The 26227-nt window shown below is 35.6% G+C and overlaps 1 protein-coding gene across 5 annotated transcripts in view; it reads left to right on the plus strand.

Annotated features, from left to right (window-relative positions):
- UNC13C (unc-13 homolog C) overlaps positions 1-26227 on the plus strand; it is a 194484-nt gene that overhangs the window by 105708 nt on the left and 62549 nt on the right. For all 5 annotated transcript variants that reach the window (XM_065688905.1, XM_065688903.1, XM_065688904.1 and 2 more), the window contains 8 exons: positions 64-205; positions 9753-9922; positions 10352-10467; positions 11979-12142; positions 17011-17161; positions 20422-20490; positions 21904-21993; positions 22954-23082. In XM_065688905.1, coding sequence (XP_065544977.1) covers positions 64-205; positions 9753-9922; positions 10352-10467; positions 11979-12142; positions 17011-17161; positions 20422-20490; positions 21904-21993; positions 22954-23082 — 1031 coding nt within the window. The remainder of the gene's footprint in view (positions 1-63; positions 206-9752; positions 9923-10351; positions 10468-11978; positions 12143-17010; positions 17162-20421; positions 20491-21903; positions 21994-22953; positions 23083-26227) is intronic.

Below are 26227 nucleotides of genomic sequence, written 5' to 3' on the forward strand. Positions count from 1 at the left end.
TCATTTATTTCTTGGCAATGAAGGCTATGAGGGCTAAAGCATATTTCTTTCCTTTCATTACAGTTCTTTGCGCTCAGGGCTTACAGGCTAAGGACAAAACCGGCTCAAGTGACCCATATGTTACTGTGCAAGTTGGCAAAACCAAGCGGAGAACAAAGACTATTTTTGGAAACTTGAATCCAGTATGGGATGAAAAATTCTACTTGTAAGTACAGAAGATATTGTTGTTCCTTGGTTTGTGAGTTTACATTTAAGTAATATAGTGCTACCAAGTAAAATAATTACTCAGTTGGAAAGTATTTGTTGTCTATATTATGCATGTTTGTAGCAATAACAAATTAACAAGTTCTGAAGGGAGAGAGCATAAAAGTGAGTTTATTATATAGTAATCATACAGCTCATAATTGTCTTTTTAGGCATCTGTTGGTGGTATTTATTTTCCTTTTTTAAGGAACTTCAGTAATAGGTTTCACACTCAAACCTTACATACCAGATGTTTGCACTATAAATGCCTTCCTGTGTCTCTGATACTCACCATTCAAGTTAAATGCATTTTTTTTCAGTATGACTTTCCTAGGTGAAACTGGGGAATGTGATAGTAACTGGTATGCTTTAGACTCTGGGCTGGGCTGTTTGTATGTCTCATCTTTCCAAGACTGAGAGCTGTCCAGAAGTCTGATGTGGAGAATATGATCCTCCTGTCTCCTTTCTTTGGCCACAGTCTCTGAACTGAATATGGCATAGTTTGTTGTCAGCATATCACAGGAATTCAATTCTGACTACAAAGTAGATGTTTCAGTCTTTGATACACTGACTACAGTTTGAGTATGATTTCATGCCAGTTCAACTTCTGGCAATGTTCCTGGAACTTCTTTCGGAAACACATGTTACAGTACAAGAAATTCCAATTCACAGGAACTATACTGTTACTTTGCTTGAAACTATTGCCTTGGGATACAGCACATTCCTGACTGAGAACATGTTCAATCTGATAATAGTATCAATTTGCTCAGTGTTATTCCTCTATAGGCAGCAGAAGTATTTCAGCATTTACTCTTTATTCAGCTTGATTACCATGTGCTCAAGTATATGATGTGCAGTTAACTACTATTATTAAAGTCAGTTAAAGATTCTGAAAAGCTAATATAAACCCTAGATTTCCATTGGAAATTTTTAAGTGAAAGAGAACTGTTTATTTAGCGAGATATTTTAAATTGCTCAGAGAAGTTCCACTCTGCCCTGAGAGCACCTACCACAGTGTTATCACATGAAGTTAGTAGGTATTTCATGGAAGCTGTGTCAAAGCGGTAGTATAGTAAATTACAAAAAGAAGAAATTATAATAAAAAAGGATATGCAACTTCAGTGTTTGTTAAATACAACAGATTTATTCGCATTTTTACTGAAAATATATGCAGACTGTTGACACATAATAATCTAACCTGGCTACTACGTTATAAAAGTCTAATATGTTTGTGCCTAATAATGCTATTCAAAACTGTATGTTAATTTGATACAACTTGATGAAAATCTGTATCAGTGATGATAAAAGTGATATGTCATTTTTTTAAGCAACCCTGAATTTACATAGCAGTAGCAGAACAGCTTAGGGTCCTGCAGACTGCCCAGTTAAGATTCAGAATCTCTAGTTAGTCACTGTGTGCAACAGACAACTTCAAATTAACCCATCACAATGTAAAATAATTGTCTTCAAGCCATAATACTGTTCAGTTTCTCTTACCTTACTTTCCTCCTATAAAGAACACGTTAGTTGTCATTGTTACCATCTGTGTAAACAATTGAAACGATTTGTTAGGGTTCAGCAATTTGAAATAGACCTCTGTTTTCTTCATGAAGATGCAATGTCATAACATGAGAGGTTACCTTCTTATGTAGCACATCTACTTGCCTGGTTTTGGAGGGGTTTTGGTTGGTTGGCTGGTTTTGTTTGTTTTGACTAAAATCTGCCACATTATTGTTGAGGAGGTTATGATTCACTAGTGAGCTTGAAACATGTATGAACCGAATGTCGCTTCTGTTTGCCTGGAAAAGTAGTAGGTATTCCAACTGTATTAAACAGTGGATGCTCATTCCTTTCACAGACTCAAATGCCAGTACTAGAATAGTTAATTCAGAGAAAATACACACTCTGAAACTTTACAGGCTCCCCCTATAGGGATTGTTTTCTTTTTGAGTTATTTGTATTACTCCAATAACAGTTGAAATTTCATACCTCGTTGTATCACTGTGAATAACCAAAGGTAAGAGATTAGTTACTTTCCTGCATTTAAATGTATGCGTTAGATAGTGTAAAAAGTTGGATGAGCAGTTCAGTAGATTTGATACGAAGTTTTAAATATATTTGCTCAAAGATATGAGCAGGGCTACCATTAAATCCCTGGAAACATGAAAATATGATACCTTTTTTCACTCAGCCCTAAGTATTACTGTCATCTGCTGCTCTAGCAATAACATTAATAATAAAAAAAACCCCAAACCTTACTATAGCATAAATCTCCCGAGTAACTGCTTTGAACTGAATACATTTTCAATCACTTCTGTAGCACTTGTGGTTTCTAAAATAATCTCCTTATTTAATGCATTGGATTTCAATTGAAAGTATATGAGAATTTGTAAAGTATCTTAAATACATTATAAATGTTTAACCACAAGATTAAAACAGAAATAGATCAATATAACTACTCCATTGACTCAGGAAGTTTTATTTAAATTAGGCTCTACAAGTGATATTTGATAGTCCTATTTAAAATAAAATACTAATCATCATTATAACTCCTAAATGATAAATTGCAAAAATAAAATACATCTCAAGATCCCACAATCATATGTTGACTTATAATACCAGAACATGCATTTAAATCGCCCCATCTGTTCCAAAACAGAGACTTGGAAAAAACATTGGCTCCCCACTGTGCATTTGCTCTGTCATAGCAGATAGAGTGAGGGCAGTGTTCCCGTTTGCAAGATCACACATAACCCTAATATGATTGGCTGGTAAGCAGAGAGTGAATGTTTCTAACAGAAAATAATGTAACCCTCTGTTAAATGACCATGGGATACTGGCATAGATTTAACGTGGGAACTCATAATCCATAACCAAATTAGAGTTTACCTACAACTGTATGCATCTCAGCAAGAAAACCCAAGACTATCACAGGAAGAATACATCTTTCCTTGAAATGTACATTCACGAGACACAAGAAAGAGAAGTAAATAGGACAGATGCTCCTTTAATTAATGTAATATAGGTGGTAAGGGCTTTGATCTTGTCTTGGTATTATTAAGTCAGTGATAACAGACAAGATTTTATTTTTTTCAATGAAACATCAGTGATATGAGAGCTTTTTCAATGATAGCAAAGGAAGAGTCCTGCAGCTCTCCGTCACCTTCCTTTTTCTGGTGGAGTTTGGCATCTGATGTGGGAAAGGGGCCTGCTTTTTTTAATTTTCAATTACAAGAAAGACATATTTTGGCTGTACAGTTTTCAGCTTTGTACAAACTTCAAAATCTGCAATATAACTCCACTCTTACTCATTTCTTGGCTATTTTCAACAGTTGATTGCAGAAATATGGAAATCTGCTTTTTTCTGGCAGTGTCGTCTAGGAAGTGTACACCTCCAAATTGCCTTACAGACTCTGCAAGCATAATGTTGCCTCTGACCACTCATTAATGCCTCTGATATGGTTGTATAATATAGACGTCTTTCATATAACTGGATGATTATTTTACATATTCTTTCAATTTTGTTTGAATCTAGGCCACCATATGGCTTTGATCAATAGCTTCATTGGGTATCTGTTACTCCTTTCAGTGCATGAAAACATTTGATCTATTTTTTTGAATTAGACCAATGAGAAAGATGTTTGTTTTTTTTTTTTTTTTTTATGGTCATCACTATATTATTCGAATTTGTCTGATCTATGACATTCTTGATGATTTCCTGATGATATCCTGAAATATCAGTGCAGACATAAAATGTTATAGAGAGAAGATTTTCAGTTGCTTGCAGGTAAACCAGCCAAACAAAACCCCCCAACTGTTTGTTAAAACATGTAGAATGCTGCTGAGAATTTGTACTGCAATGTATTTCAGCAGATAATACTGGGAAGAAGTATCCCCTGGTACCAAACAGCACTGATGTAGATTAGAGACTGTGATAGTTCAAGTTTCTGTGTTGGTCAGAGAAACTGTTCAACTTCTTTGTGTTTTGGATATTTCAGTCTAGAGTTTCTGATGAATTGAGAATTTCTGGCAGCTATTTCAGGCATCCAACGTGGATGCTGTTACTTTAAAATTATCTGAAAGAGCACCACTCACACAGTCTGTACTGCGAAGAACTGATTTTTGGATGTGTTTAAAGCAATATTTACTATAATCGGCCACATGTAGGAAATAGATATGAGGACCTTGCCAAAATTCTTTCATACTGTTGTTTTATATAGATCAACTGAGCTGACTTGTAAAAAATATAATCTTGATTGTACCTGAAGACAACGTGATTGGTTAAATGTCCATGTGGTGTTCCAGTTTCCAGTGATAACTAAACAGAGTCTCGTGAGAATTGTTGAAACATCTTAAGGAATGTTTCATAAGAAAGAGTATATAACAGAGAATTATATTACACAAAAGCAATTATGTAACAGAAACCCACAAATTAGTTTACTGGATTTATCCATTCCAAAAATTCTTCAATAAGCAGCCAAAGTCCCTCAGAGACATCCTGCTAACTGACGTAACTGTATCTCACAGCCGCGGTCCAAAACACGAGACTCTGAGAACAAATTCAAATGATAAGTTGTTCGTTCAGCAATAACGCTTTTCAGTTTCACATTACAGCATGGTCAGTCCGAGTCTTTTTTCAAACTGTTGTCAGTCCAGCTTAATTTTATACTGCTCACTTTTTGTTATGACAGAGTAAACTAATGCAAAAAAAGGCATAATTAGTCTCATTTTACTTTATCGAAAGCATGACTCATGGCCACACTGTTAAAGAGCTGGGGCTGTCCAGACTAGAGAAGAGACAAGTAGTGTAGGTAAGAATGTCTTTAAACACATCCTTTCTCTTCAAAGATGAAAGGAATAATCTATTTTTCATGCTTACTGTTATAGTAGAACAAGGAGTAATAGGCAAAAAATCCATTTAGAGGCTTAAATCAGACTTCAGCAAAAGTTTGGCTATAGTTGGACTGCTAAAATACTGGAATAGATAGATTTTCTGAGAGATTATTGTAACTGTTTCTGAACAGTTAAGAACAGAATGGACAATTCTCATAGCAATGCTGTGGATGTATCTGGTTCTGGCTTGCATTAATGGCAATAATCATAAACTTAAGGGTAACATTAGCAGTAAATGGCTTCCTGACCTTCATTCTACTACTGTCTTCCATGAACATGTGGTTTCTTTATACTTTTAGGACAATATCTATGTTATCACCTTCCATTCCCTACAATAGACAATATGGCATCCAAGATATTTTAGTATAAGGGAATAAAATTGGGTAGGAATTTGGCAAGGTGCAGCTTTCTGATTGCTTTATGTACGTTACCTGCTATGCAAAATGCATTCCTTAGGCTTATTCATGAGGGGGTTTCACAAGAACAATGATCTCTCATTTAGTATGTGGTTTTCTGTTTTGTTTGGGGTTTGGGGGTTTTTTTTGTTTTCCAAGTGGCATTGTGTTTTTATCTGTTTTCCAGTTAAGTCAGTGTCAAGTCACTGAACATAGCACTTAAAAGAGCAAACTATCATCTTCCAAAATCTCTTCCTTTAGTTTGTAGAAGAGACCTAAGGTATATGTAATGGTCTACAACTAAAGCAATATCCATCTGAAGTAACAATATTGAATACTAAGTTTATCTGTGACTAGTATCACAAAGTGGTATGTATGGTGTTTTCTTTACATGTCTTAATGAACACATGTTCAGAAATAATTCAGGTAATTTTGAAACAGGATAAAAAGTAATAGCAGCTACCAGAGAAAGAAACTGGAAACAAAAAAATAGCAGAAAAAAGGAGCCTGTGTACTTCAATTACCATAGACCACAGTGATTCTTCAGCAAGTGCTCTGAGATAGACAGGCTGGCAGTCTTCAGCTGAAGTACGCTGTTGAAAACAAATTAGATCTTCGGGTTTATCCATCAACAACCAGAGTGACTTGCTACAAAATGTGCAAAACTGCAGGCAAAGCTGTTACAAAGGCTCCACAGTAATTTTCTACATCTCAGGCACAAGATAATTTGTCTGCTGATTGCTTACAGAATTTCACCAAAATAGTTTATTGAAAAAGTTACTTTCTTTAAGTTCTTGAAATAACACTTTTTTACAGCAGTAGGAGAAAAAAATCCTCTCCACTTTAACTAATAAGAGAATGCAAATTTGTTAGTGGATTTAAGAGCTTTTACTGAAGACTACAAGGAAAGAATGCTATTATGATGAATGCATTTCTTTTTGGCAGAGTGGGAAATTAGTCTCCATATATTCTTGACCAGCTTCTCCGTTCATTTATTCCTTTAGTGGAAGTACCATATCAGTCAGTTGTTGTTTCAACACTGGGTGTAGATCTCTTAGATGAGGTATAAAGTAAGGTTGTGCCAGTGCACCTAATATTGAATTTACATTGAGCTACTGTAGTAAAGATAGTTTATTATTACTTTTTTTATAACTCTAGCATTATTATTACTTTTTTTATAACTCTAGCCATTAGAATACGCAGGAATGCTGTGAGGATTATTTCATATCTATGTAAATGTATTTCATTCCGTAAATGTAGGAGTGATGCAGCATCACCAGACTTTTTATTAATTATCAAAACTGTGATTTCTGTTTAACATCTCCAAATACACTGCAGTTTTTCCAGCTTTCAAAATCATCAGTATCTTCATTCTCTGTGTGCTAAAGAGTAAATCACTTCTCACTTTTCTGTATCACATCTTACTGAATACTTTTACTGAGCACGTAAAGTGGAGTGGCTAGAAGAAGCACAGTGAAAATAGCATATGTTGTTTGCCTTGAACTCAGTGGGCTGGTTTTCCTGCACAGTAGGAAGTAGGAATCCCACCCAATGCTTTCTGCAAAGCCCCAGAGCTTCTGCAGTGATGTTACCAGTGACGAAAGCAGAATGTGCATCTCATTATGTAGTGCTGTTACTGAGAGGCTGGCAGGTAAGCAGAATGCAGAGACAGGTCTGTAACTTTCATAGTAATTCTCCCTTCCACAGTGCAGGCCAGTAGAAATACATGTTCATCCAGGCTTCCATTTTTTGCGTCACAGATCCATGATAGTTGTGGAGTCTTGCATGGGGACACTGCAAATATGTAGCAGAGCTGACTCTATGCTAAAGGTTTAGACATACAGATGAGCATGGGAGTAAACCCATCAGTTGTGATAGGTCTCACCATGTTTCACTGACCTAAGGTTAAAGGAGAAAAAGATGTGGAAGAGACAAAAGAGATATCAGGGGAAAGTGCAGTTGTCCTGACCATCTGAATAACTATGCCTCAAATAGCCAAGTGTACATCAGAAGAAAACTGGTGGTGTCTCAGGAGAATAAAAATATGGTATTTGTACTGAAGTACCATTTAATGATTTTTTTTATTTTTTTTTTTTTAATATGCAGCATCTCCCTGAGAAGCAAAACAGTAACAAGGTTTCTACAAATAGCAATTAGATACTAATTAGATACTAATGTATCCACAGATATGGTGACGAGGGTCACTAAATGCCACACCAGTGACAGGTCTGCCTATGCCTCCGTTTACTGTTTCTATTAGGTGCACAGTTAAATGCAGTTCAGGATTCTAGCAATGTTGGGCAATAATTCAGGGCTGTGTATGAGGAAAATCAAAGGGTTTAGCCTAGGTTTTTAACACAAAGGGTGTTTATTTGATCCATCTTTTATCTTCCTGTATTTTATATATCCTGGCCAATGGCTTTTTAGTTTTGTGGTCAGTCAGAGAAAATTCACAGGTTGCCTAACTATGTCAGTCATGGTCTATGAAAATAGGTGGTCAGACAGATATGAGATCCTAACAGTTTACTCAATTTCAGCTCACCCCATAATAAAGACCAGGGAGTGCATATGAAGGGGTAATTTAGGAAAATCCCTATTAGGGGAAAAGTTTCAATAGGTGATTGCAGTTTGTTAGATGCCAGGGGAGCCAGTCATAAGACAAAAGCAAACTAGGCTTCATTAGTTTTGCTAATCACAGAACAATGTTGGTTTTAATTACCAAAGATATCTGCAATGTTAAAATTTGGACACAAGCATTTCTGTGATAATGATGTCACAGTGAGGCAGAATAGAAGCTGTGTGTGCCATTTTTAGTGACTGATTTGCTTTGACATTAATAATACCATTTAATGCACTTTATACTTCCAAAACTCATTACCACCACTAATTAATTCCTAGAACACCCCTGAGGGGTGCCACTTGGGAGATAAGTTGCAGTGTTACTGTTTTAATGGTGGAAATGCTGAGACAGATCACTGAGTGGTGATAGTGCTTTGGAATAGAATTCAAGTAAAAACTCAGAATCTAGTGTCAAACTAAGACCTTGCTGAAGATGAAAATTTGCTGATATGCTTTAAAGGTATATTTACAAATAATCAAAGATTTTTACTAGTTAAAATATTTTGTAGTTATTAAAAAATATATTAAAAAACCCTATTAGTATGGATGCATCAGGATGACATGGCTTATTACTGATGCCAGGTCTGTACTAACCATTAAGTGTCATCAGAAAGTTTTTTTCACTGCCACAGACTTCTAGAGTCAGTGTTAGGATATTCCAGTCAAGTCATGAAAGCCAACCTGACCAACAGTAAACAGTCCTCATTGTGGCTTATGGAAATATTCAGCAGTAGAGTTTCTTTTCCATTTCTCTGTGAATATATGCAGGATATGGAAGTAAAAATTCATATGGATATATGCAGGAGCTGGAAGTAAAAAATTTATCAACTGGGAACTCTGCAGATTGCAAGTGAAGCCACCTCACTCTCATACAACCAGTAGTTTCTCAAATCCATTGAACTCATGGGGGGTTAGTAAGCCACTTAAATTTGCAGGGAATTTTTTAGTATATGGTGGTCTGTTCCTACTCCTGCTCCTTACCTGCGAATGGGAATCTTGGGAAAGTAATGCATCTTAAAAAAAAAAAAAAAAGGCAGACCAGGTACTTGTTTCTCTGCATTTTTCTGATTGCCTGGCTTGTTTGTTCATAGTTCTTAGGGGTTTTTTGTGATTTGGTTTTTGGGTTTGGTTTTCCAAACTTCCTGCCACATACTGGAAATATTATTTAAGATTTTCTCACTTTTTCTATTATAATATTCTAGGCTATTGCTTTTGTGGTCTACTGTGTGCACTACATAGCATTTCCAAATGAAAAAAACTGATTTAACTGTACCTTTCCAAGATATTTGTTAAATAATAACACTGAGAAGTACACATTGTAAATTAATAATAATTCTAATGGAAAGTTCGTAACATTCCAAAATACAATCCATATGTGTATATAATTCCTACATATAATTTCTCTTTTATATATAGTAATTGTAGTTTTGTTCCTGGCAATGTGGTGTGGCCTTTCATTCCACTGAATGTTGCCAGTTGTTTGTATTCTGTCACTTTATGCATTTAAGCAAGTGTATGGAAATCTAGGACAAGGGATTAGACAGAAGTACAAATGTATGTAGCTTATGTAACATTCACATTTTGTATTTATTATTTTTACAGTGAATGCCATAATTCTACAGATAGAATAAAAGTGAGAGTGTGGGATGAAGATGATGACATAAAATCTAGAGTAAAACAACATTTCAAAAAGGAATCAGATGACTTCCTCGGGCAAACAATCATTGAAGTAAGAACACTGAGTGGAGAAATGGATGTATGGTATAATTTAGGTATGATTCTTACTGTTTTTTTCAATATATCCCGGAAGGGTCAATCCACCATACTCAGGCATAGTTCAGGTTGTGGCTGAAGTCTTTATAACTAAAGAAAAATATCAATAATGAAAATAGTAATTAGTACAGATACTGGTTAGAAAATTGAAATAATTCCTATTGAAAGGGGGAAATTGTTAAATAAAGTACTGTGCAGGCTGGTTGGAATTTGGCAGATAAAATATTCTTTACTTCAGAGTCTGGGATTCTGCTTCATGACCTGAACCATGTGTGAGGTAGTAAAAAAAAATTCTTATTCTCAGCAGCAGGAATTTCTGACTTAAAAAAACCCCATACTTATTAAGCTAGAAAAATTTATTGAAAGCTTTTCACATGACATATATGTATTCTTGGTAGTTACGAATACATTATTTTTTTGCTCTTCAGAAAAGCGAACAGATAAATCAGCTGTCTCTGGTGCCATTAGATTGAAAATCAATGTTGAAATAAAAGGAGAGGAGAAAGTTGCTCCCTACCATGTGCAGTACACCTGTCTACATGAGGTATGTTGGAGAAGTTAAAGAAAGCTTACTATACAGAAATTACTATCCAGTTGTTGCATGGATGAAAAAATAAGGCTACAGAACGCTAGAACACTGAAAGAAGTAACTGTTGCAACACCCCAGGACAAGTCTTAGATTTCCCACTTTTCGTTGCTGGTGGCATGTCAGGTTCAGAGACAAAGGCAGAACAATGTAATACCAACACATCATTCCTGCTCCTGCTAGTAGGAGTTAGAAAAAGAGGTGGAGTCAGCTAAATTCTCCCTGTACCTTGCTTTATTTTAGCATTTTGATTGCTAACATCAAGAAGATACAGCCATTCTGTATATTACAGAAATATAGCTGTTAACTGTAAAGGATTTATTTTCTACTACATTAATTCATATTTTGGAAACAGTGAGAAAAAGCAGGAGGAGCACAATATGAAAGACAATTAAAATTCTGTTCTCATATCATGGAGTTTGCTTTTGTCAATGTTGAAAAAACTCATCACTGATAAACCAGTGTGTCTTGCAAAAGATTTTTCTTTGCAATAGATTCTTCCTTTAACAGTGACCCACATTGAAGTTCTGTTCTAAAAATACTTTTTGAAGTATTTTTAATTTAAATTAATTCAAGCACTTTCTAAAAGCTGATAGATAATACGTGGTTGAAAGTTCATCACTAGTGTGTATCCACAGACCCCCGCTGTTCACCATTTGTAAAACTAAGTGTTGAAGGCACATGTGCTCACAGGTTTTGACTTGATATTGCAAATGTTTTGACCTGTGAAGTAAGTGGCAAAAATGTGTTTAGATTTTTCAGATCTCTTAAAGATAATCCACAAGACAATTGTGGGCTGTTAGCAAAAAGGAAATTATTTCAAAGCTTGGGCTTTTATTTTTTTGTCACTGAAAATAGGAAATAAAATCTGTTGCTATATACGGAGCTAGGTAATGTGACATGAACAGCAAATTAAATGCTAGCTTTGGTCCTAACATTGTTAACCTAAACCTTATTGCATGACTTTTGCTACTTGAGAAGCTTTAGCAAGATTTCTCGTAGGTTTCCTATAACTTACAGATCTTAAAAAATAAATTTGAAATTTATTGGTTGCAGATCCCATTAAAGTTGAAGCACTATGTAGTGAGCATTATAATGTCATGATTTCATTCATTAGCTCAAGCATATGACAGAGAAGAGAGTTTATGCACAAGTTTATGTTGCAGTCTCTCTGTGACAGTTAGCTGACATGACCTTATATCAAGGAGACAGATCAATGCTCTGCATCACAAGCCTGCACTACCGGAGTTCCATTACAAAAACCACGATTAGAATTTTAGGGTTTTTTTGTTTACCAAATGATGACTTGTTAGTGCCACTCCTGAGAAAAAAATAAAAAACCCAAACAATAAACCACAAAAAACCCCACAATCCAACAGTCAACATACTGATGACTATTATGTAGGATATATTTTCAGAATGCCACTTAAAATGGGAAAATTCCTATTTGAAATATTTCTTATATTTAGAATTTATTCCATTACTTGACGGAAGTTAAATCTAATGGTGTTGTAAAAATCCCTGAAGTGAGAGGTGATGAAGCCTGGAAGGTATACTTTGATGATGCTGCACAAGAAATTGTAGATGAATTTGCAATGCGCTATGGAATTGAATATATTTATCAAGCTATGACGTAAGTATTATCGCATCTGGTTTCCTACTCCATTGTCAAGAATGTGTTTGGTGGAGGTGATGAGTTCTAAGCCTTCATGCTTTCATTCTCTATTCTCTCCTGTTCCTGATGTAAACTTCTTGTGTTCATTTTTGTCCATCTGATTTTCATTGAAGTGCTTCTCATCCGTGATGGAATTAAGATATAAGCATTTTATAAAGTGTTAAATGTATTACCACTAATGCATTTCTTAACTCTTCTGACACTCATCTGTGGCAAGGATCAGAAAGACTTCTATTGTTCCAGATGGGATTGGGATGGTAGAACAGGTTTTCACAAGCTCTCTACCTCCTTTCAAGGAGTACAGAAATCATCACAGAACACCAGCAGTGGCTAAATTAAACTTTTGTAGGACATGTAAATAATTCATGCAATCCATTTTTAACTTTACTAGAACCTGTTACTACATTGTCCAGACTAAAGCAGCTGTCTGATCACTTTAGAAGACAGAACCATTGAGTTCAGAAGCGTGGAAATACAAGAGCTCCATCCTGTATTCTTGTTCAGTAAAAAGTTTGCCGGTGAAAAGGACTATATTCTGCTCCTACTGCAGCTGTAGGAAAGCAAATGACTCCAAATGAGTCCTTGAAACACAGATTATTTTTCCTCCAGAAAGCTGGTATTATGGAATTTTTATTCAGAACATGTATCCTACTTCCTCCATTTCTTTACATTTTATAAAATGTAAGTACAAAGGCACATAAACGTGAAGTTTTTTTTTATTGCAGGATATAATGGCAGCATCTACTATTGCAGTGAACATGTCTTTCACTTTACTGAAAGTGAAACTTTATTGCTCAGTGTGAATTACTGTGCTGTGCATCTAATAGAAAGGTAGAAGATGCCTTTGTAATACATACATTTTTAATGTTCTTCTTCCAAGGACCTTAAACAACATTGCACAGAATAATTAAGTAAGCTTGACAGTTCCCCTGTGGTGGTGTATATCTGTACTACATATGGAGGAACTGGTGCACCGAGTTTCATGAGTATTTGGGGTTTCATGTTTAGCTTCTCTTTAGCCATGTAAGTCTTCACATCTTGATTAAGTTATGTTGCTTACTAACTAGCATGGTATTCTAGTTTTATAACTTGACTTAAATTGGTATGCTATTTTTACCAAAATGTTAATCTCTAAAATGATGGAGTTGATCCTGCTGTATACTTCAAAATGAATTGAAGGTTTTGTATGAGATGAATTCTCAAGGGCGATTAGTGCCATTGAGGGCTAAGGGAAGTGCTGTTATTACTGTTTGCTCAGGACTGATGTGGCATTTCTTTAGTGATTCTTCTTAACTATCACCCCAGTAGTTGGTTATCTCAGTACAACATGGCTGGTTTTTGATTAATACCCCCAAGGGAAAAACTGGTGGCTTTGTCATCTATGATACTCTTAGTAAACCCTGGAGATTTGTTTCTTGCTCTCAAATTCATATTTATTTGTATTTATTTCTTTAGAGCACAGAAATAATATTTCAAAACGATAGCCGTGATTTTCCAAATAGACTATGGTCATCAACCACAATTGTAGCAGCTCAGCAAAGATAAACGAGATTCTCAGTTTATTGTTTCAGTGCCTGACTGCTTCACAGAAATTCAGTCCCAACAGGTGACCAGCTAAAACTCCTTAAAAACTAAAAACCCCAAGCTCTTTTCCTCAACCAGCATCAGCAAAAAATTTTGCATTTTTTGTGGTTTAAAACATATGATGTTTGAGTCAGTGTTAGATTCTAGATCAGATTACCTGTGAACCACCAGATACCGGTTGGAATGTGGATATCAACACAAAAGATACTGCATGGGTGGTTACTTACCTGCTTTAGTCATTGTCTCTGAGACCTTCTTTTAAACTTACAAAGTTTATATAAAGTCTGTTGGAGACAGAAACATCTGCATTTTTTTATGAGACTAAACATAGGCAGTTCTTCCATAAAGAATGCTGGCATAGAAGGGGTGTCTTAATATAAAAACACATGTTCCAACTGCCCAGTTCCTAAGCAAGAAAATCTGCTTTTAACCAGATGTGGAATTCATGTGAAAAACAAGCATTATAGAATCATAGAATCACAGAATAGTTAGGATTGGAAAGGACCTCAAGATCATCTAGTTCCAACCCCCCTGCCATGGGCGGGGACACCTCACACCAAACCATCCCACACAAGGCTTCATCCAACCTGGCCTTGAACAGCGCCAGGGATGGAGCACTCACAGCCTCCCTGGGCAACCGATTCCAGTGCCTCACCACCCTAACAGGAAAGAACTTCCTCCTTATATCCAATCTAAACTTCCCCTGTTTAAGTTTTAACCCATTACCCCTTGTCCTGTCACTACAGTCCCTGATGAAGAGTCCCACCCCAGCATCCCTATAGGCCCCCTTCAGGTACTGGAAGGCTACTATGAGGTCTCCACGCAGCCTTCTCTTCTCCAGGCTGAACAGCCCCAACTTCCTCAGCCTGTCTTCATACGGGAGGTGCTCCAGTCCCCAGATCATCCTCGTGGCCCTCTTCTGGACTTGTTCCAGCAGTTCAATGTCCTTTTTATGTTGAGGACACCAGAACTGCACACAATACTCCAGGTGAGGTCTCAGAAGAGCAGAGTAGTGGGGCTCTTGTGCAAAACACAACAAAAATCATGCCTGTGTTTCAGTAACTGCAGCTTTTTGAATCTCACTGTAGAGCTTCCATAATCCACTCTTCTTTCTTGCAATTATATTCTTCCATTCCTCAAGGAGTCTGTATTGGGTAAAGAAATGAAAAACAATTATAGCCATTCTTACGTAGGCCAGAAGAGATTTATTTTTTTAGGGATGAATAGGTGGATAGCCACATAGACACTGTTTGCTGCACGAATGATACAGGTATACTCCCAGAAGTCAAAGCATGTATGTGTGAGAGAATAGGAGAGAAAATAGATAAGACAGAAAACAGATTAACAAAATAGAACAGCTCGATGCAGCTGGCCTTTATTTTGATGACTGCAGTGATGGGTGGTGACTTATGCTATAAATTCTTAACGGAATTATACTGGAAGTTTATTTACCTACCTCTATTAAGCCACCTCTCCGCCACCAAGAAAAAAATAATTTTCTTTCTCTCGTCTTTCAAAGTAATTTATTTCTCTTTAGACAGCAAAAAGCAGAGCACGTATTGAAGCAGTCTTTGACTAGACACTGAAATTATACATAACGTCAGCATCCTGGATTTACTGTGTAATGGAGACAAGTGCAATAAAAGCTCTATTAAGATCTTTGCTTCTTACTGGCAAGAATCACCGTAGGTAGAATCTAATGTTTCTAAATCAGTGACATAGTTCTCATTCCAGCAGGTTAATGGGTATTAACTATGCCATGTTGTTCCCCTCCTAGTCTTCAATTAGTGTGGCTGCATTGCAAAAAGCACATAAATCACCCATTAAAGTAATTTTCATGGGTAGCGTATGCTTACTGGGTGTAGCACATTAATTAGCAGACTTTCTTTGCTGATTCACGCTGGAAGAAAGATTAGAAAAACCGCAGGCACTGCATGTTGGTCAGCAGATTACATACTAAGGAAGTTGAAGCAAGCAGGCCTGGTTTTAGACATGTGACTCTAGCTTAAACAATCCAGTATTACTCTAAAATATGAGAGTATTGTGAGACAATATGTGAGACAGCAGTGGCTGGTATAACATGTGCCCATTAGAAATTGTTAATATGTCATGCTGTTGGCTGCTGTTTTCAGAGACCCACAAAAATGGACAGTGACAGCAGTTAAGGGTATTTGGCTTAAGTTCAGCAGGAGTGAGCTCAGTTGTACCTTGTGTTAATTTTTGTCTCGAAAAGGCACTAGGGCCCAGGTGGTTTATGCCTAGCACACTGCTCTGCCTTATGCTCCTATGGTGAAACAGTAGAGCGGAGCCGGAGACTCCAGCTAAGAGAAGCACTCTGCCAAATCAGGACCTTCAGACATGCAGAGAGCTCCAGAGCAATTGGAGTTTCTTCACCCTTTTCTGTTTGACTCTATACTCATTTTCACTGCCATCTTCTCTGTCTAATCCCATTCATTCTTTCCTGTTTCTATACATTTATCCTTTATCCCTTTATCTTCCTCCTAATCCTACCTAACTATAAGTCTTGAAATCAAGATCTTAGGGCTTGCCTGATGTTGTTCCCTCTCATGTGTTAGGTCTTTCATCCATATTGTATCTCATATTTTCTTCTGTTGTAAGCTCTTTGTACATAATAAGCAGGCATCTCCTGCTGCTACATTGCAACTCTGCTTTTGGCTGATTCAGTTTTAACAGACTGATTAGCTGTTTTTAGTTTTAAAGTTACCTCAAACTTTACTGGCCTGAATCAAGTGGAACAGTTTCAATTATAGCCTATATCAGATCCAGGTGAACCAAGAAGTTGCTTGCTGCCTCACCTTTCATTAACAACATAGCGTAAAAAGCAACACTAAAACACTGGTTTGAATCTTTGTTGCAGTCGATTAAATGCTTCTTCATTACAGTACAGATAGATCTCTTGTGGCCTTCTATGCTAAGTTTGTGTTTGATTTCAAGTTTGTATTTAATAATGAATATTTTGCTTAATAGCAGTTAAGATAGTTAAATCATGGTTCTGTGTTTAGATTAAGAAGCAAATGTGAACCTATGTGTTCAGTTTGAAAATATCAGTGTGCAACAATTGCAATTATATCAAACATGTCTAGATTTTCTTCATATGTATCTGCTTAACTGTCCATGAGGTAGCTTGAAAGTTTAATCATTGGGGCTGAAATGAAGTTGTGGTGAGAGAAAGAGCAAAATCTTTGCCATTTAAAATAACTGTCAGTTTGTTTGAATTACAGGCACTTTTCCTGTCTGTCTTCTAAATATATGTGCCCTGGTGTTCCAGCAGTTATGAGTACACTGCTGGCAAATATAAATGCGTTTTATGCTCATACTACAGCAGCAACTAATGTATCTGCCTCAGATCGGTTTGCTGCTACTAACTTTGGGGTAAGTGGACTTTCTTTTTTGATAGAATACTAGTCCTTTTTTTTTTCCATATCAAATATATATGATACTGTATTAACTTCTAAATTAAATATTTTTCTAAGAGTTGGTCATTAAAAAGAATAAGAGTGGCTGTTAGCTTTTAAAAATCTTTACTCTGAGTATGCAATCCGTCATTATAAAAGGTAGAGAAGATGCTATTCATTTCTTTATATGTAATGCATATAGGGTGGAAAGTATGGGCACTCATGTATAGTACTAAAATCTTCAGCAAACAGGTTTTCTTATTACAGTAGGGCTTGCAAACTGCACTAGATCAAGTATCGGTTGCAATTGCTTTCTTGGTCTGTACCATCAGTGAATGCATAGTAACCTAATGGATCTAGCCATGAATACTATTCTTAAGAGCACTTATTTTTGATAAAATAATGGTGCAGTGGCCAAGTCCTGGATTTAGGTATCAGAAATTTTAGGAGGAATACCAGCATCTCAGGATGTGCTAGTATTTTTTTTGTTATTACTAACTTTCCTTCTGTGGGTAGGTATCTCTCAGTGCAAACTTCCTAATCCTTGAACATGTAAAGGTACATTCACTCTGTATTCTAATTTGTTCACCTCTCCACACTGGGGAGGTGAGAACAGGAAGGGAGAGGAAAAATTCAGGGGCGGCTTTCATCTCTCTGCTATTACACATGATGCAGTCAGAATATAAACACAATTTGATGTTGAAAAATGCATTAATTCCACCTTTTTTGTATAGCTGATATCAAAGCTATTTTTCATTTATCAGCATGATAATGTTGTCTAAAATACCATTTCCTGACATGAAATAAATTATTAAGTATAATTAAAATGTATTCAATATAAATTATAGCTTGAAGTAGTGTTAGAGGTTCTAATGCTCTTCTCCAGTATTAGGAGTAACAGAAAGAGTATGAATTTTGGGATTTTCAAGACAATGCTATGAAATGATACATTAGGAGTAGTAAACCAAGAAAGACTTAATTCTGGTTTTGCTTTTGTCTTCCCATCAGAAGTCAGAAACACAGTTATCTGAATATTGTCAGTAATTTAATCCATGCTTGGGAAATGGTGTAAATGTTTAGTTTTTTAACAAAACTTGCTCCAGATGCTGAAACAGATTTTGATTTGTAGCAAACAGCTTATAGCATTCCTTCATAATGTTTTCATATAGGGCGTCAAATAGTTAAAACTAAAAATTAGTTTGCATTTAATTTTTGAGATAAAACTTATCTTTATAAAACTCACTTTGTATAGTAGTAATGCCAAAGATTGATTTTTCTTATTATTGCTGAATCTGGATGTCTTTAGGATTTGATGGTACTGCTTACAACTGTAAATTAATTCTCAGTACACCTAAAGTAGTACTAACAGAAACATGATTTCAAATTTTAGGGATAAGTCTGTTGAAAACAAACAAAAAATAATTATTTTCAGGTCTGTTCAGCAATAGAGAAATATTTACTATAAGAACATTTTATAGGTCTTTAGTTTGGAGACAGCATGTTCTTGAACTGGAACTTTATCTCCTAATACTAGAGATTTGCTTTGAAAGAGGAATATTAACACTTCCAATACTACAAAGTAAAATATTTTTATATATAACAATATATACAATAATATAATAACAACATATACAATATAAAACAGTTTTATATATAATATGTGACCTAGTGATTTGATTATGATGACAGTAGAATATTACTCTGTTCTCATTAAAGTTTTCTAAGCTAATCGATGGTTTATTATGGAATGAGCCTGTATCTTCATTGGAAGAAGACTACTCTTTCAATGTTCAAGCTCTATTAGACTTCTGGATTTCATCCAGATTTTTAAATTGAGAATGCTTTTACTGGATTTTCTATTCTTTTTTCCATTTGTCTAACAATCAGAACTACTTTTATCCTCAGATTGGATGGAGATTTAGTACTCTTCCTGATGTTAATGCCAGTTTACCTTAGACACAAATATCAATCCAATTCTTAGTTCAACAGATGGGTGGAAAGACAATAGTAAGCATTACTAACAGAGATTTGTAGCTCTTTTTTTCTTCAAAACAGTTGATTTATAGGCAAAATACTAGATTGTTTTTCTCTTGGGTCAAAAGGCATTTGTTAGTGGATAGCTGCGCATCATTCATCAAAAAGAACATCTCAAATTCAGGTCCTCACACTACAGCTGGGAAGGATTTGGCTGACTGAATATTTCAGTGAAGATTTATAACATGATAAAAAAGTTCCTTTTTGATCCCTTGACAACTGTGCCAGATTAGTGGCTTTTGGTGTAGATTAGGGCTCCACTGATGAGAGTGCACAAGGAACCCTACTTTGTGTTAGTGCCAGTCTTATATCAGGAATGATTCAGATTCAGTCACCATTCTGAGAGCTAGTAGATCTTGGTATTTCTACAAGTCTGCTGTTTCCACTTAGGCTGGCAAGGATTTCTGCACAGTTTTGTGCAGTGGGCTATGGAAAATGTTCTGACATGAAAATTGCTAATTAGAAACTCATTAATATTACTTGAGAATGGCACAATTCAGCTGGGTATTTCACAGCAAATACTTTCACTTCACCTTCCTCTATCAGGTTAGCATGTTAATCTCCACATATGAAAGGGAAAACTAACTGCATAGCTTTGGTTAGCTTATTCCTACAAAAGCCACTGTTTCTGAAATACACTTTTCAGTCATACTTTTACACCAAATTCTGCTGTAAATAGTTATTGCTTATTACACATTAAAGGGAGGGGGAAGTGCTTTCTTCAAGAGGTAAGCAATTACAAGGCAAATATAAAGATTTTACAAGCTTATCTGTTTAATAAGCATTGCTAACATAACTTAAAACTTTGAATTTTATACTGAATTAATGCTGTTATTGTGGTTTTGGTCAGAGACATCAGGCAATGTTTTTCAATTTTAGATATTTAGAGTTATTTAACAATATGTAGGTCATTTTAAAAGGAAAAAGCTGCATGAGAAAGTCTATTTCACCTCACTAATGTATTGCACAGCTGCATAGTGCTGAATGCAAACCATGTAGACCACAATATAGGATAAAAAGGGAAGATAGAGTGGTAAAATATATATTGTCTGGCCTTTAAACACAGTTATCTCAGACTAGTACTTGTATAGGAAACAGCAGAAAACAATCCATTTGTAAGAATGGAAAGCAGCTTTCTAAAACCCCACCAATTACAGGAACGTGCAAATTCTTATGCAACATATTCTTGTTTTCTTTTTACAGAGGGAAAAGTTCATAAAACTGTTGGATCAATTGCACAATTCTCTGAGGATTGATTTATCTAAATACAGGGTATGTGCAGTGTATTCTATATAGAGAACAACTCAAATATTGTGTGTGTGTGTGTGTGTGTGTGTGTGTGTGTGTGTGTGTGTGTGTTAAATATTCCATGTAGGCTTTATTTGCTTAAAAAAGTTTCAGATTAACCCCTTTTGTAGCAAAGAAGCTTCAAATATTGGGTGCTGACATGAGACCCAGAATTTAAGTAGCTTAACAACAGTATTTTTCCGATTTGAAAATGAAGTTTTATTTCCAAAAGCTAATAATGGGTTAAGGGATGAGCAGACATTCAACAAACAGTAGGATTCTCCAATTTCAGTTAAATTAATCTACAACTTGATTAAGCTAGTTCATCTGGGAGCTACCTTCACGGTCTCATGTAGTGCAATTTGCAGTTAATTTTAAGTTACTGCTGCATTTATTCTGAGAGGCTGATACCTTTGCTGCAACTTCCATGCTATGATCGGAGGAATGTTGAAAGAGACTTGACTCTTTAATTTTTCTACATGATAGAAAGTCCAGTTCCATTTCTGCTTCATGGAAGTTCTTTCCACTGAGGTATGCTCCAAACCCAGCCTTTCAGGAAAGAGACATGCACTGAATACCTGCCAGTTATCATACCATTCTGAACTCCCTCTCCTTTCTGTTCCACTGGATCATGAACTTCTGGATCATACATACACAATTAGTGGTCCATCAGCTAAGGCTCTCCTTTCAGCTTCTAGGGTTGGCAGCCTCCAAACCAAGGATTCCTCTGTTCTTCATCTGGTCTGCTTTCTAAAACTGAAGGAGAAAGGGAGTATTTTAAAGAAGCCCAGGCATTAGAGGTAGTAAAAGTTGCACATACTCAGTTTTTAAAACCATATCTTTCATGCAGCAGACATGTTTGTCCTAGAATCTTTTAATTTTGCAGAATATTATCCAGAAAGTATTGGAGCGTGAGGATATCTGAGTGATGTTTCATTGGTATGAAGCCATTTAAATAAGACTACTTCCCATCAGTCTTCTTGTTAACCTAGAGATCATAGTAAAAATTCCATATATGATTTCTTTATTAAGCTTACTATTGCATTTATGCCTACAAGTGATTTCTGTACCATGGAGAACCCATAAATTATTTTCATTAGCATCATTTTCCAGTCTTGTTGTAGTATCTTTTATTCCATTAATATTTTTTAAATATCACACTCTTTTAAATCATTTTTATTACAAATAGAGGAGAATTATCAAAAGTGTTCCTGTTCATGTCAGAGGGATACTCATTACAAACTTTCTCACGAGCAGAATTCAGGTAACACATGGACATTTCTAATCCTTCCAAACAGTGTCTTTGTTTTCTTAGAGGTTTTTTTTTTTTTGAAGCTGCTCAAGGATCTTACCTGTAACTCCAATTTCAACAAGATTTCTCTCTTCCTGATTCACCAGGATAATTTTCCTGCCAGCAATTCTGAAAGACTCCAAGATCTGAAATCAACTGTGGACCTGCTTACAAGCATTACTTTTTTTCGAATGAAGGTATGGTCCTTTTATTTTCCAGGAAAATGGTAATCTCCTTCAGTTTTAAATTACATCTCTCAACTTACTGGATATCATTGAAGTCATCTTGTTTATGCTTTGTATTTTAACTGTGAGGTAGAAGCAAGCACCTGAAAAATTAACAGTTGTCTTCTTTTTCAACAATTATTTTTGCATCTCTTGCAGTAAACAAAAAAATTACCTATTTAATTAGTTTAAAGTCAAGTCACATAATGCAAACTCAGTTGAACTCCTTATGAGCATGTATCATATAAAATCTTTTCCTAGTAGTATCATAACGTCACATGTCTAACAGTAAAACAGGTTTGATAAATCTACTTAGCTTAGTCACTTTAGATGTTGATATCTAGGGGGTTAAGTTCTGAAATATTTTTTGAATGGAATGGTACACATTAATATTACTGGATGAAAATACAGAAACACAAAGCAGCATTTGTTGCAATAGTATCTGATTTCACTGTTAGGCATTACATAAAAAGATTTAAAATAATTCATTTAGTTGAAGTTCAATTAATGTATCCTAAAGTGGAGTAAAAAGTTGAACCCTTTGCTTTAAAAACCAAAGAGTTAATTGGTTGATATTCAGAGGAAAGCACATAATTATGTGGTTTAATTACTTCCTAAATAAAAGAAGAATCTTTTCCACTGCAGGTGGAAAACCTAAGGATGTAAACCCTTGGGCATTTATGCTTCTTTAATCTGTGAATCATTTCATAAAAATAAAACAGTGATACAATCTACTTGTTTAAGAATGTGTTTTAAAACATCTTTAAACTAATCCCCTTAAGTCAATGCAGTCGTAAATAGTTTTATCATTATATTTCAACACTTTTCATTCCTGCATTACAGAATTACATTCATTGCGACACTTGGATTTTTTTTTTTTGTGTGTGTTCAATCTAATTCTGACATTCTATCATTTCTGAAATACTTTACTAGGTACTTGAATTGCAGAGTCCACCTCGAGCCAGTACTGTGGTGAAGGACTGTGTAAGAGCCTGCCTGGACTCAACTTATAAATACATTTTTGACAATTGCTATGATCTCTACTCCCAGTTAGTGGATCAGGTAAGGCATATATTAACTTGTTTCATGCTACTACTCATTTGTTATTGTTAATTTACCATAGGTAAATGCAAAGCATTTCAGTGTCCTTCATACCAGAGCACTCAGGTTATTTTCATTTTATTTGTATGAGAAGGGGCAGTGTTTCATAAGTAAACCCACAGATGGCTAGGAACTATAAAATGTTCAACAAGATGAGTTTCAAAATGAACATGTTAACTCATAACTTAATCATCATATTGGACATGACTATAAAGTTGTCCAGTGGCTTTAGAGAATATGACATTAGATTGATTACTGTTCATTTAGGAATCATAATTGGAGATTATTTTTTTTAATCTAATATTTCATTTTGGTAGCTTTACAAAAGCAGAATTATAATTTGCTAAAAATGATAGGTTGTCTTTCTAGCCTTATATTTTAACACCTGTGATGCATTCTTGGATTCAAGCAAGTAACTGCTTCAAGAAAGCAGAGGATAATTCTGTAACTTTTCTTAATATTAGTCCATCAGGCCAAACTGTCAATGCAAAATAATTATAGCATTTGTTGTATTCCAAATGGCATGCAAAAGCCTTGACAATAGTTGGAATTGTAGAATTAGCAAATGGTTTATTATTTATTTATTTTTCTACAGTATGGCCAGAGTTTATGCTATAAGTAATGTTAAAATTAAGAATTTTACCTGCAAAATTATACAACTGGCAAAAATGAGCATCAGTGCTTTATCACATTAGATCTTGTTCTTTACTTTTGCCTTCTGGGTGGTACACTGGAAAAATAGTATTTCAATGACTATTCAGCTGTGAAATGTATTTACATACATGTATTTGCTACTATCTAATAGAGAAAAACCATCATACTACATGATATGTAAGACATTCAATTTTATCTGAAAGCACATTTCACTTGAATCCAAAATATGAATTCCTATATTTCGGGAGAGGCAGTATATGCTATATATTGAACACTTCTGAAATGAGAACTGATTTTCTAATGTTGGATTCCTGTTACATGAAAGAACTTACCTCTGTCTCCCAAGCTTTGAACAGAAGTGTTTCTCACCAGCACTCACAGGCACTCCACACTCGAGTGCTTATATAAGTGTTTATTCTTCAACAGATTATATTGTAACCTGAGTAGCAGTATAACAATAAGGAAGAAGCAGCAGCTCCAGACATCACATCTGCTTGTCTCATAAGGTGTTCTGTTTTCTCGCTAATGTTTACCATTTACTCTGCAGCAATTCGATCTTGTCTGTTAAATATAATATGAGCTGTTGCTAGGCTGGGTGTTGTGTAAGTCTGCAGAGTTTCTCAGCAGTTGATAGCCATTTTAGTAAACAGTTAAAAGTGAAGTAATCTTACTTCTGCACAGCATTGTGATATCTGCAAATGCTTATCTGTATATAAAATTTTCTCTACTGTTTTCTATGACTCCATAAAGTAGTTTTTAGTCTATTTTAGTAGATGGTTTAAAATTGCAGGGATATTATAGCCTTAGTGTTTGGTAGAGAATGTAAAACAGTTTTAAAGTAATGCATCTCCAATTTTTTGTTTGTTTATTTTTGAGCAGGACAGGCAATGTCATTGTTTTGTTTTTCTCTTACACAGCTCAATGATAGATCAGTATGTCCTGAAATAAATAAATAAAAAAATCCATCAATCAATCAATCAATCCACAGATTTTTCACTCCATTGGAAAACTGAATTAACTGCATTTCACTATATATATATGCTGCTTCTATTCTCTTTCAGCAGGATTTCCAGCAGGTGAGTTTGTATGTAGAAACTGTAAGCGGACAAGTGTCTATAGTTACAATCGCTAGCAAGTACAAGAAGTTTTAGTGAAAATGTGCAAAAAGCTACATTTAAAATTCAGATAAATAGACGACGCTCAAAATATCACTAACAGTAATCAAACAACAATCATATATGAACTTAATAACAGATAGTAAAACTTTGTTTCACAGCAGGTGGGCAGTAGTTCTGAGAAACATAATCTAGCTAATCTAGCTTTAATAGAGAGATGAGTATAATATTACCAGCTAGATTTTGCATCAACTTTAAATTTGTACGCATAAACTACCTTTTAATTATCCTCATACAGTTTGCTGCCATTGTATCTGTATGTGCATTTAATTTAAGGAACAGCTGAGTATACAGCTGTTGGAACCTATAGCTCTGAAGGTTTTCAGTGAATCCAGGGGAACTGTGGACTGGCTTGTGGTAACATTGTTACAATAATAAAGCGGTAATCAATATTGTAATTGACATTTCATTAACTTTCTAGGCAAACCCCATAGTCAGATTTCACCAGATTCCACCCTATAAGTCCCTATCAGGTGGGGCCGCCTCCTCTCAGACGGAGGAAAGGAGTTCATCACCATTCATGGTGGTGCAGCACAGGAGGTTCATGTTTTAGCTGCACAGCTGAGATTTGAGCTATGAGTAGTGAGAACTGAAATGGATGAACCCCAAAGCAACAAGAAATGGTTCATATGTAGGTCACCACCTGCTCTCACTCAGGGGAAAGACTGGCAGCTGTTGTCCTACTGAGCCCCCCTGCAGGCTCAGGGTTTTGCCATGGCTCATTTCTTTCCTGAATTATATTGTGGATGATGCTATGAAAAGGTGGAACCCAACACAGTCTACTTACACAGTAGTATTTCCATCTTGGCCTGTAGTGGTAGGTTCCTGCATGTTATATATGCTTTGTAACTCATGTTAACCACCTTCTGCAACCAAAATTCTCGGAGATGCCTGCCACAGTATTTCTAGAAAATATATTCAATGTCTGAATGTGTGTGAATGTATTGTTCTATTTTCAGCCCAAAATCAGACAACAAGTGATGAAATCGAGGGTGCTCGAGCTGGCATTTTGGGAAATCTATCACTATAAGAAAAGTAACGAGTAAACTACAAAATATGCTCAGCAATCCCCACTGTCTCATTTTATTACTCTCTATTTTTGTGTCAGAGAGACAATCACTGTTATAAAGCAAACATCTTTCAACAAAATATCACCCCTGGGGAGCAGCTCTATTTCCTGGAGTGAAGCATGGTAAATGCTAACAGTATGCAAACGTGTCATACTACAGTTTCACACCAGAATGCAAAGAACAGCTAGTGTCAAAAAAAAAGAGCAA

This window comes from Lathamus discolor, chromosome 8, assembly GCF_037157495.1.
Source record: "Lathamus discolor isolate bLatDis1 chromosome 8, bLatDis1.hap1, whole genome shotgun sequence".
NCBI lineage: Eukaryota > Metazoa > Chordata > Aves > Psittaciformes > Psittacidae > Lathamus > Lathamus discolor.